The following is a 13,873-nucleotide window of genomic DNA, read 5'->3' as shown; positions in this document are numbered from 1 at the left end:
AATTTTTTTTGTTCTTCATAAAAGATACCTGCATCTTCCACTGACCTTTGCAGGAAAGTACAATTAAGATCCTCGCAACCTCTGAAAAACCTTTAGGGGGAATACCAGGCATATGCCCCTGTTGGAATTCATCTTACTGGTTATATTCATCTCTCTCACTAGCACTTAGCTTTTATCTGCTAGGGGGGTTAAATAAGGTATACATAATATTTAATAATTAACTTTAACTCACTATTTTGTTTTTATTGTTAGTTACATGGAAGCATTAAAATAACCATTAATTAATAGATGTATATAAAAAAGACACAATTAAAACAACAGATGACCAATAATGGGTTGATAATAAGCCATCCTGTTTATGAAACTGGTGACAAAAATATCTTACTTCTTAAGATAACTTTTATCTCTGTTACTTTTAACTCTGTTTACCTCTTAATATTAAATATACTGATGGTCTTGGAAAATTTTCTAAAATTCCCAGATACTGATGTAACCAATATCCCAATCCAGAATTCCTGTAAAATATTTATTTTAATGAACACAACAATTCAGCCAGCCCATTATGTAGAGATACAGTCTTATTATTTTTCATATACTGTTTTTTTCTCTTTTTTTTTCATTAAATGCAGCTGAATCATTTTCTATTTTTTCTTTCTATTAATAATTTCCACATTAGTACAAATATGTGACTTTCAATTAAGGACATAAACTCCACCAACTGAATCACTTCCCATCTTACAATGTTTATTTACCTGTACTCCATCTGATGCTGGGATATAACTTGCTCTTTTAAATGTGTCTGTAACATTTCTGAGAATTTCCACAGAAATCAGAAGGTCTCCTGCATAAAAATTTTTCCTCTGTGTTAAGTCCAGTAGTGTCTTGGTTACCTGGGACATGCCATCACCAGCCAACATCCTTTGTCCTTTTGCAAGATGCTCTTTAATCTGTACCAGAAGAATAAAATGAATATCAGAACCTACTTTACCAAGAATAAGTACAATAAGATTCAAAATATACCATAATATTAATAAATCGATTACAATGAAATTCATTCTGATAAAGTGAAGACAAACTATTAGTGGAACATGATGATCACATTTTTATCTTTATCACAGAATCAAGAATTTTATACTGAAAAAATTTGTGTGTGTTATATTTCACCTGTTTGCTTCTGTTAGGACACCAGTAACATTTCAAAATTCACATTCTTAACGGAATCCAATTAACTGGACTGTGGCTTTAAACTACCTGTGTGATTTTGCAAGGAACTTCTCGAGATAAACAGCTGTATAACCAACACTGACAATAAACAACTAAGAGCTCTGAAAGGGGTAAATGTTACATATTTTAGTCTAGTTCACTCCAAGGAAGTATACCCTTCACCTCTGCCAGCTCTGCTTTCACGATCAGTACAAGAGTGAAGGTTTGGGTAGAACAAGAAATTTGGATGGTGTTTTCTTCTCTAGTTCTAACAGCACAACTTCAAACAATCTTGTTATTTTTTCAGGACATGCAAAGCTTAGAATTAGGATTTGCTCCTCTATATCAACCAAGAGAGCCTAGGTCTCCTACTGTACAGGTCTGGTAGGAGTAATCCAAAATGCATAATTATAATAATTATAAGGGTAATCCAAAATGCATATGCCGATAGAATAATGCTCCTGATGAGAAAAAGAATTTGTGGATCTGATTAGCTCTTAAAACTGACTCAACATTTAGAAAAGATGCATAGCATATCACAAAGCTGTCACAAGACCTTCCAAGGCTGAATAAGTGAGCATGGTTTAAACATCTTTCTCTTAAATATACTATGTTAAATAAAAGATAAATGGTCTGAGATAGACAACAGTATAAGCAAAAAGACTAAAGGGAAAGTTCTGTTCAGGTGGCAACTGAAATGCCAATACCATCTCTTTAAATGCACCTTCAATTGATTTTTAGCCTGGCCTTGGTACTGACATCCATAGGGAAGGATGACTAAGTTAATGTAGAGTGTTGGTGAAGCGTAAGGAAGAAGTAAAATATACTTTTTGTCACTTATAGAATTCCCCAGCCATTCTGTGTGGATATGTGTGGCTTCACTTGTAAAAAAACTCAGAACAACAAAACAATAAAGAAAAAAACAGTGCACTCTCTAAAGGGATCAAAATAATTTTTATGAAGTTTCCTGTAAAACATGTAATAATTTTCTGATATACATTATCTAAATAGCTTTTCATTCATTATGTAGGATTGTACTTAGTTTCATTCTTGACTGTTCTAGATATGAATCATATACATATAATACAGCTGGAGTGGGACTAAGTGGCTCAGTCAAGTCTACAGTCTTAAGTCATCTTTACAGCAGTTGGGGATTGTTACAAACCAAAGAGTCTTGTCCACATCCTAAGATTACTTAAGATGTTGAACAAATATGAAGCTCTGGGTCTGCCTGGGATATGTACATGCCTGTTGCAACAAGGACAGAGAATGGATTTACTCTATGCCATGAGTAAAAAGGTACATGCATCACTGAACAAGCAAAACATTTCAAAAAATCAGTGAAAAGAAATAAGCCTGTCACTCTCATTTTTTAATTTTTTTCAACAAACTTTTCATCAGAAATAGCTTCCACAGTCTTAAATAAACCAACCTTCCAAGCAAACAAGCAATCAGAAAAAAAGTAACTACACAGGAAGCTTGTTTTGAGAAATCTTATGGTGCAGTTTCTATTTGTTTTAGGAGGCTTTGAAAGTAATCTTGAAGGAAAATTACATTAAAAAAAAAAAGGTATGACAATAAAAGAAAATTAATTTGAGTTAACTGTGTGGATAAATAGCATTATGGACTATCAATTTCTTGAGAGTAGATGAAATCATCATAGAACTTTATTCGTGATTTTTTCCCTTTGAAATTTTGCCATTCACCTTATCTTATCATGCAGTGGGTCAGAATGGCAAACTAAAAGGCCATTAACTACTACAGTAACAGCATAGTAGAACTTTAGCTGTTACTATTTAGATGTTCACTAACCCCAGTGATATTTCCAGCATTTAATATTTGTGTCTTTGGTCAAGTACAAAGAACATATAATACAAAAGACAGTCCATAAAGCAGAACCCCCAAATCTGGCATGCCTGACATGAAGTGGGAAGGACATCACACAACAGCAGTCAGAACAAAGGGGTTCTTTTAATTTTAGTAACAGCAGTACTGATCAGTCCTCATTAAAAACCCTGTTACACTTTTATGCCTATATAAAAAAGACATAGGAAAGCTGCAGTATTTAGCAGTTTTTTCCATGTTGAATTATTTTGCTTCCTTTTTCTCCATCTGTATGTATACCACTTCCAATTTGTTTTTCCATGCTCCTGCTGGACTTTAATCTCACATTCTAAAGATGGCAAGAGACAATTTGTTGTTGGTTTTGGATGATGCGCTGCACACAGAAGTCTTGATGGCCTCAGCTGCATTTTGGATGCAAATAATGAATTAAAACATTCCTGCATTTGACTGTTCTCTAAGCTTTTGAGCAAGCAAAGCTGTGTAAAGATTTGTTTTCAGTGAAGAATTTTACAGACCTCTAGCAGTAGAAATGGGATTTATATTGCATTCTTTAGTTCTTTCAGCATGAAATTTTGATTGCTTTTGGACACAGCGGTAAAAGTGGTCTAGCAAGTGGTCACGATATCACAAAAGTAAATCATTACATCTACTTCAAAAGCAGCCATAGTTCTGCTGCAGGTGATTTAAACTACCTAAGACTTATTGGCTCTTAAATTTACAGCTCAATTTTGAAATGTTTTAAGTTTTATCCAGAAAGCTCAGATTCCAGCAGAAGCATAAGACGACTCTTCCTTGGTCATATCACTTGTGCACATTGCACATTTTTTTCCCTCTCAAGTTCCAACCTTGAAAAAAGTTTCAATGTGTTTAGATAGAGAAAAAAGATTGAAAATTAAGAGCCAGTTCGTGGAAACATTGTTTATAGCCAGGAAAAAACTGAGTAGGCAGGTGAGCAGCCTCCTCAGTATTACCTCATAGACACAACTTTAAAATAACAGGCCATACACTCAGTTGATGTAAACTGGTGTAGCACAATTAGAGCAAACATCCATAGTAGTAAGAGTTGAAAGTATTGTCTCCTGGATAATTTGCACAGCTACCACATGAGTATTTCATGTGAAAATACAATATTTCCCAATTAGCAGTAGTCATTATGGCTTTGTCACTGTATTTCTTATTTTTTATGCTATGGTCATTGTGATAATACGCATTCTCCAAGGGAGCTAATTTTGGTCACCTTGTAGCTCTCTGTGAAGGTCATTTTTTAGTAGTCTTACAGGCAGGATCATTAAAAATAAAGTTTATGAGCCGAGAGATACTGAAATGAAGCAGCTGTTAAAGTGATACTTCAATTGTCAGTCCAACCTCTAGCTGCCTGCAGTATATGGCTGTATACTTGAAAAATTACTGAAATGTTTAACTGGACTTTGACTCAGGGTCCAGCTGTCTTTATCTCCTGATTTATTAGAAAGTATAACACACTAAAAATGTCTTTTCACAAAGTCAGAACTACTAGGCCCCTGGCTTCAGAGTAAAAATATATTACTGCATAATTATTCCAAACAAACAGCTAGACATAGTCTGAAAGCATAGAAAACAATGAACTCTCAAGAAACCTATAAAAGATTGAAAAGACTGATTAAACTGAATAATAATTACTACATCATGCTTTTAAAGTTATTTTTTAATATCATGTTGGATTCATGGCTTGGCATTACTAACAAAGTAATTATTACGTTTTACGATAGGGGAATATAAGAACCTGCTTAAGGAAGCCTTAGACAGAAGTGAGGAAAAATACTTTGAAATAAAAATATGATTTGAAATTGCTCATAATCTGCAAACCACTTTGCTTTGTGCCTCCACAACCCTACACTAGCATTCTGTAAAATATTTTTCATAAAGAACACATAGAAAATGAAATAATATTCAGATCACCTGCAAAAGTCAATTCAATTACTCAAGAAACTGAAAGTACCTGAGAATGTAAGTTCCTCTAGGAAACAACTCAAAGCACCTGAAACCTTATCTTAAACACTTGGAATTGTGTTACCTAGCCTTTATAGGCACTAATTTTGAGGCTTGAATTCCACAGTGAATATTAAGTGATTTTACATTGAAGTTAGTTACCAGCATTGAGACCTGTGTGTTCAAAGAGAGGCACATAAATAAAAAAGGCAGAAAATATAGTTTTGGCAGCTGAAATATTCCCATAGGCACAATCCTGAACTGAACTCATGCAGCATGCTGATGTGTAAACTATAACATGATGTCATTGTAAGAAAGCTCCCCCTTCTGTATTTGACGAATACATCATTACAGGGTGTGTTTCCTAATAATCAGCAGACAGTCCTTTAGCTGTTTCATGTACAAGTTTCATTTAATGTTCCTTACCATACGTATATATATAGGCTGTTTCAGGGTACAAGAATTCCATTTCACTCAAAATTTACAAGCAATAGTGTATGATATAATGATAAATGTATGCATCTTCAAATATGCATGTGAATATTTATAACCTGATTTAATATTAGTCTTTTCCACTTCTATCCATACATTTAACATTTTATGATGGAGTTTCCTAAAGAAATAAAAAGCAATTTCCCACTTTGGCATCTGTGAAATTAGTTGGTAGTCTCAATCTAACAGATAAATAAATAAATAGTTACTGCAGAGAGGGAGTAATGTATTTCCTTTGCTTATAGAGGAAAAAGAAAAAAGTAATTGCTACACACTGTGTCAATGAAGATTAAAGATACATGTTAAGGAGAGCTTCCCAACTATAAAGAAGGTGACACATCATATTTAACCTGAAGAGACTGTGCACTCTTAGGCCTTAATAACAATCAAGAATAACAAAAAGTTGAATTAAGTAAATATATTGATTCTGAAAAGAAATATGTTGGGCTGGAAGACCTCATGCCTTTCTTGCCTACAATTCCATAAGGTGTCCCTGCAAATAATCTGAAAGGCAAACTATCAAAAGTAGAAATGCCAGCTGACTTGAACCCAATCTTTTACCTTCTTGCATTTATCTGCTGTCATAGTATGAAATCTGCTGCAGCAAGTTTCTGCAGTTACTGTGACTCAGTTCACTTTTTTGTACTCAGTACAGATCACTGCAACCCTGTGATTTAAGAAACTTATTCCTAAATTACATTAATGAAAACAAGAATTGTTTTATTGTACAGAAACAGCTGTTCCACTCACATATACTTCCAAAATATTCATCAAAGCAGTAATTTATTTATTCATCTATTTATTTATTTTAGAGAGAAAAAGAGCTACCTTAACAGCACAGAACCTGTGCTCTTCTAGACCTGAACTCATGCATCTCTACACAAATGTCAGAGAATTGTGTGCATTCCTCTGTATATGATGATGTATATTGAAGAATCCATGAAAAAAAACATCTAACATATGAGGAAATCTAGTATTATATGAGCAAGAATGTGGACAGTTCAGAGGGATGCTTGGCTCTACCCTATTTTTCTACCACTTTCTCTCACAAGTATTGTCTATTATTTTAAAAGATTTTTTTCCACCTGAACTGATTCTTTTTTTTTTTTGTCTTCATCAATACTGACACTTATTCTAGCCTTTCCATTACCAAACAGATGACAGAGAAAGACGTTATAAAATTTCAGTATTTTAATTTCTTCATGGATTCAACATATCTAAATAGGAAGGCTATAAAATTGCTCTTTAGTAGAGTGAAAAATGGATTTGGAGATGAAAAATGAATAACCATTAAACAGATGACTTTAGGGTGTACATTTTGCTTATATTGATTACTGTGTTTGTGGATCAGGATTTGTATTATTATTTTATTAAGTACTGTTATTAAACGCTCCAATTATCTGTGATTAAATCCTGCTCACGTTGACATGCTGTGTGAGAAAGCTTGTTGTTATTATTGTTGCTTCCTTTCTTAACCAGAGGGCATGTCTTCAAGAATTGTGTTATCTATGTGTAATGCAACGTGACAAGAGCAAGAGTTGAGAGGAAGAAGAGAACGATGAGTCCGAGAGGCTTGTTTTCGTTTTATGACAGACATAACATTGCTTGAGGAGAAGTCTCCTGGCTCTCCATATTGATTGAATAGGGGGGTCACGAAGGTACATGCTACAAATGACTTCTATTTCTTTTTTTACAGTGTGTGGTCATACCGTTTAATTCTGTTTTAACATAACGCTCTGATTAATTGATGCACTTCATATATTATTTGAAGTTATATTTCTGTAGAGTCATTTGAATCATGCTTACTTCTGTTTGAGGGAATAACCAGAATTGTTCCTTCAAGCACTATCAGGGAGTCCTAAATTCCATGTGGGAGCTCTGCATTAGGTAATGGTCCAGAAAAGACTCTGTTGTGTCTCACAAACTTTACAACATAGAGGGGAATGTGACAAATGAAGTAGTGGAGCAAATAAGGTATAGGGATGACTGTAGAAAGTGTAAGATGCTATGACCACTGTTTACCAGCTATTCTACACAAATTCCTGCAGTCATTCTGCAAGCTGAGTTGGAATGAGGGTTCCTTAGTTCTGTAGACCTTCAGGGAAAAATAGATTAATGCTTTCTTTATTGAGTCCCTACATGGCTGTCATCTATTGCTTTCCCTCTGGCCATACCCTACTGGAATTCACCTGTTGGCTGCAATGTTGGCTGGTTTGGAATATCAATGTGATTGGGGAGTACTCTGCTGCTCACTGCTGCAGCAGACATGTACATAAAACAGCAGCAGCAGAAACCACAGGAGCACATATAATTTAATACAGAGATTATTCTTTCATAAACCAGATGCTGAAAGATGATTGAGGATGCTGAGATGACAGTGGGCATTTTTATTTGAATTTAACAACTGGGATTGTTTTTATATTAGAAAGCAGATAGTCAAAAGCAGAAAGGAAGGAAAGCAACATATTCCAATTGAATTAAACTGTGATATGCAGAAAGGGAAATATTTTCTCCCTCTATTCAGCATCTCTTGGCTTGGGATGCATGTGTGTGTTGAGATCAAGCAATAAATTTCATTAATGGAGAATGCACTCTGGTAACTTTAAAAATATTTCTTTCTGATCCTAACTGCTGACTTCTGGTACCTATGTTAATACAGGCAGTTATGAATAGAGTAACTGTTCACTTGGGATGGAGTAGATGATATCCTCTTATTGGCAAAATGGATGTTTATTTACAGAAAGAGAAATGTACCTATTAGGAGAGTTAGAAAGGCATATTAAAATCATCACTTCAGTCTATGCAATATGTTTGATAGGTCAGGCAGAGATATTTCACAATCAAATGAGTGACTTCACCATCAAGCAAACAGCCAACTGAATCGTTATTTGCTTTTTTAGAAGTTTTTCTTCTGCCACAATCACACAACCAGTTGTTTTGAGATGAGAGAAAATAGAAAAATAGTTTGTCATTTCCCCATTAAGTTATGGAGGTGACAAAACAGAGCTGACTCCAGCAGATTCTGGACTTACAAGGAAGACAAAGCAAAGAAAGCAAATAATTTACTTCCCTACTTCTCAGAGCTACAAAGGTGAGAAGATGAAGGGAGCTGGCATATAGCAAAAGGGTAGTCTAAGGTAGAAGAAAAATGTAGATATTTTTGCCTATAAATTAAAATATACAAAACTAACTCTGCCTGCTTTGCTCTGCAGCTATATAAAAATTAATAAAGCCCAAAACCAGCAAAAAGATGTAGTACATTTTTAGGAGGAAATCTTTGATTTCCAAGAAGTTATTTCACTGAGGAGTACATGGACAGACTGAAATGCTGTCCTTTTAATATAATTTGGAACAACAAAATCGTGTCTAATGAGTTGCAGCTGAGCTAATCATTATTCACCTCAAAGTTCTTTTTATCAAATTATATTTTAGTCAAGATCTCACAAAACTGTAAATAATACTGCTGTCGAAAGAGAGGAAACAATTATAGTATGAACTAGAAGCAACAGGAACACATTTCTGTGGCTATATTATCATTTTGGTATGCAAAGGTTCACCTGCATATGTTCCCATACTTCATAAGTGTTAATATCTTGATACTAATGTGATATTTCATATGCAGATTTCTTCTTAATTCTCAACAGTTAAGAGTTTTTTTTGGTTTTCCAACTTCTTTCTGAGAAAAGAAGCCAGACTGGCATGAATGTCTGATTTAGGTGCTCAAATTGGCAAAAATTAGTACCTTTTCTTCATCTAAGCAATTGTACATAGACTTTCATCCAACACTGAAAACTATGCTGCATAATATTAGAAAACAAGCTATATTAATAGAGATTTTCTGATGGTATTAAGCATTATTTTGTTAATGAGTATACTACAAATCTCCTATGAACTGGAGAGTCCAAACAACAGAGCTCTCCAACTGGAGAGCAACACAGGAAGTCTCTCTATAGGCACAAGAGGTATTTCAGTGTGTGGCAAGGCAGTAATGCATAAATAATATAATTTAAGCAGATCCCTCAAAAAAATAGGTAAAAATAATGAACTCTTACTTAAGGCATTTCAATTACCCTTTTATCTCTGCTATCTTTTTTCTACTATCCAATATAGGTTCATTGAGCTCTTAACCATTGATTCTATTCTTGGTCCTGTGTGCACTCATATCCAGTTGTGGATTCAACAATTGCATTTGTTATTATAAGGAAAGATTTTACATTGTTTGTCTGAACGAACTAAGCTAATAAAGAAAAAAGAAAAACATCTATGCAGAGCATAAAACTTCTCTGCAGATCCAAACAACTTCAGGTGTGTTGGTTTAAGTCCATTGGTTCAAAACACCCAGAACTCACTGTTAGATTATTTTATTGACTAGTATAGCAATAAATAAATAAATAAATAAAAATTAAAAAAGAAGAGAAAAAAGAAATGACTGCAACGTGGAAGAAGATGAGCATTGAGAACAGCAAAAACACCACCACCACAACAAACAACAAAAAAGCACTTTGAGAAAGCATTCTCAATTGAATAACTTTCTACAGTGAAGACTAGATGTCTTTCTATGAAAGATGTCTTAATTCAACAAAAGGTCATGCAGTAAGCCAAGTATTCACAATGGTCATTTTCTAGACTTACGGTCTATAAAATAGATCAAAATAGAAATTGTTGAAACAAGAAAAATGAGTAGCTTACTGAAGTATATAGGAAGTTCTAGAAAGAAAGTAAATGCAAAAAAAAAAAATTGAATTTATTTTGCCACTAAGAATCAATTACACAGTCCAAGTGGATAGATTCTGACAGTCAAAATACACCTATGTGGCATGCCTTTTGCTTTAACTTTGCGCTCCAAGAAGAGGCAATGCCCTCTGATTCTGTTTGTATTTTCTCATGGTGTTGTTAAACCTGGCTTGACAATATGTTCTGTTACTGGAGTTATATAAAGTTTGATCTACTTATAAAGTTTCAGGGATTAAGAATATTACTTTATGATATTTTGGAGACATCTTTCTTTTATGAAAACAAATATAAGAAAATATCAGTTCAAATTAACGAAGTAGTAGTTCAAGTAAACAATATTAGGTAAAATAATTATGCAGACCATTTTCTGCTCCCAAATCAAAGGAAGATAATAAGCAATGAGGAGAATACTTCATAGTCGTATACAGTCTAAGAATGGGACATCAGATCATCTAATCTGCCTTCCTATATATAACAGACACTTCCTAAAGTGATTAAAATGTTAGACCAAACAATTTCAGTTTAAACTATTTCCTAAAGGTGGAAATAAGAAAACAGCACTTAACAAGGTCCTTAACTTCTGCTATGGAAAAATTTATTTGGTAAAATGTACAAATAGTACTTAAAAACAAACTGTCTACCTCATAGGAAGAATAAAACTTCAGAATTCTTAAAAAATCATGGAGTTAGAAAAATCAGAAGAGGTCTTTCCTGTCAGATGAAGTCTAGTGATCTGTATGTAAATGTGATCATCTCAGAAGGAACTGAAGAAAGGATATCCTCTGCCACTAGATCTTAGACATCTACTTTCACTTCATGTCCATCCATAATAAAACAGATACTTTGAATCTTTGCTGTAACCACCACTTTCTTAAGAACACACGTGACAAATCGTGCATCAATAGACAAAAATATTCCTTTTAGCTGCACAGAAGACTGGTAACAGTCCTAAAACAGAATGCTTGATTAGGAGCATTTTTTTGAGAAGCATCACTAACTGAAAACACAGTAAAACAATACAAGAAATCCTGAAGGAAAAAAAGAAGTCTGATACATAATCTGTGGTGTTTCTTTTTCTGTTCATCATGCTACCACTTTATCCCCTAGGTCACATGATTAAAGTAGGCAAAGCATACCTATTTATCATTTTGCTTTGAGTCTTACTAGGAATAATCCTAATTGGGTTATTTAAATGTTATTATTAGAGCTAACCAAATAATTTACAAAATGTATATTTCATGGATTTGGGCATTTTTGTCCCTTAATTTGCTCAGTGAATAATTTTTCATATTAGTCAACCAGCTGTAAAAGCCAGTCAAACAGTATTTGTTGAATTCATTTGATGACTGATTTCTACCAAATGTTGGATAAATTATTCATGACTAATTGATTCTCTTATTCAAAGAGATCTAATTATCATTCCTAATTTTAAAAGGGACCTGTATTCCAGGCACACTAGATAAAATAAACTAAAAAAGTATAGGAAGTATAGTTTTGGTGTAACTGAGATGTTTCAACCATATCACTGCTTTTACTCAAGCTCCTACACCTGGATAGTAGACATCATGCCCTCCTATGCTGTAAGCTGACCACCAATCTCCACACCATGAGTGAAACCTTTCCACTTCCTTGTTTTGTTAGACTACACTGTATATTCTTCTCTTCAGAGGTCCTGCAGTCATTTTTTTTTTTTACCATACTAGAAATGCCCTGTGCTGTGAAGAGATATAGATATTAAGAAGAAAAGTGTCTAGGCACAAGATTAGAAGACCAGAAATCATTTCTTTTGCTTAATCAGCCTGCCAAAGTTTCCCATTCACACAAAACAGCTAAGCACAACGTAGATGTACACAAAGTCCCCTTGCAGAGGGATAGAGGATAGAATTGGAAAGGGAAAATACTCATAGTTTGAGAAAAAGATAGCCTGTAGTTGAAAAAAAAAAAAAAAAAAAGGAAACAAAAAGAAAACAAGTGATACAAAATGCAAATGCTCACCATCAGCTAACCAGTGATCAAACTGTCCCCAAGTAGCAGCACCCTGGCAAGCTTTTCCCCTGTTTTTTATTGCTGAGCATGTCATATGAAAAAACCCTTTGGTCAGTTTGGGCCAGTTGTTCTGGCTGTCTCTTCGCAACTTCCTGTGCATATCCAGCCCCACCTTTCTGAGAAACAAAAAGATCTCGACTCTGTGCAAGCACTGCTCAACAACAACTAAAATTTCATTGTGTAACCAACACTGTTTTCTTTAAAAATCCAAAAGCCTCAACATAAGATGTACTATGAAGAAAATTAACTCTTTCTTAGCCAAACTCAGCACAAATAATGATGTATTATAAAAAAAAAAATCATTAAGTTAGACAATTTCATTTAAACAATGGAAACCCCTGCCTTCTTCTCATATATTCAAAATGCCAGTGTTTGTCTGTTCTGAGTAGAAGAGTAATTCTGTCTGGCATAATCTACATGAGGTTGGAAAAGAAGCCAAATTATTTATGGTGCTGATTCTTATGAACAAAATATATTATCTTTAGAATGAGTACATTTTTAAGTTTATTGACAGTTCATGAAGATATAGTGTCATTTTTCTATGATTTATATACCTACCATATTACTCTCCATAAAAGTCTCAAGTCAAGAAAAAGTATATGCAGCATAATTGAGTTTCTGCTACTTTAATGCTGTTTATTAAGGGTTGAAATCTGTCTTGTATCACTTTCAGGTGAGTAAAGTAAAAAAAATGTAAAAATATACGAGTCTCCGTGCTTGAAAAAGTACACCTATACTGTGGCTATATACGTGTTCATTTATTAAGGAAAAAAAATACAGTGTCAATCAGCTGTGTAGGAAAAAAATTTACACAATCTAAATTATAAAACTATGGTTTACTGTGGACATCTGGTCAAAAATTTGTATTTATAGGAAAATGTTACCTTTAGGAAGAAATTAAAAAAAAAACATATTGATGTTTGAGGGCCAGTCTGTGAATTTACATCATAAAATGTCTGCCTTCTTTGAATTCCCAGTTCAAAAAAATAGGAGTCACTGGAGTCCCCTTTTCATAGAAATATAGAATGGTGTCAGAATGGACTTTAAAGATCATCTAGTTCCAACTCCTTGCCATGCTCAGTGTTGCCAATGACTAGGTCAGACTGCCCAGAGCCCCACTCAACCTGACCTTGAATGCCTCCAGGAATGAGGCATCCACAACATCTTTGGGCAACCTGTTCCTGTGCCACATCACATTCTGAGTAAAAAATTTCCTCTTAACTCCTAATCTAAATCTCCTCTCTTTTAGTTTAAAGCTATTACCTCTTCCCATTGCTATGATACTGTATAAAAACTTGGTCTCCTTCCTGTTTATAAACTCCCATTAAGTATTGGAGCTTCTCCAAGCTAAACAAGCCCAGCTCTCTCAACAATTCTTCCTAAGAGAGATGCTCCAGCCCTCTGATCATCTTCATGGCTCTCTTCTGGACTTGCTTCAACAGCTCTTTATCTTACTTGTGTTGCGACCCCAGGTGTGGACACAGTACTCCAGATGGTGTCTCAGAGAGACAGAGCAGAGGAGGACAATCACCTCCCTCTCCTTGCTGGCAACTTCTCTTTTGATGCATCCCAAGGGTATAGTTGG

At 34.4% G+C, this 13,873-nt stretch overlaps 1 protein-coding gene across 1 annotated transcript in view; it reads right to left on the bottom strand.

Annotated features, from left to right (window-relative positions):
* The window catches only part of ADGRB3 (adhesion G protein-coupled receptor B3), a 425,805-nt gene that overhangs the window by 205,915 nt on the left and 206,017 nt on the right, over positions 1 to 13,873 (bottom strand). The window contains exon 10 of the mRNA XM_065730890.1: positions 753 to 947. Coding sequence (XP_065586962.1) covers positions 753 to 947 — 195 coding nt within the window. The remainder of the gene's footprint in view (positions 1 to 752; positions 948 to 13,873) is intronic.

The sequence above is a fragment of the Cyrtonyx montezumae genome, unplaced genomic scaffold (assembly GCF_038088225.1).
Source record: "Cyrtonyx montezumae isolate F1298 unplaced genomic scaffold, pur_monq_1.0 scaffold_13, whole genome shotgun sequence".
Classification (NCBI taxonomy): Eukaryota; Metazoa; Chordata; class Aves; order Galliformes; family Odontophoridae; genus Cyrtonyx; species Cyrtonyx montezumae.
The sequence above is the reverse complement of the archived record's forward strand: the minus strand, read 5'-3'. Positions and strand labels throughout refer to the sequence as shown.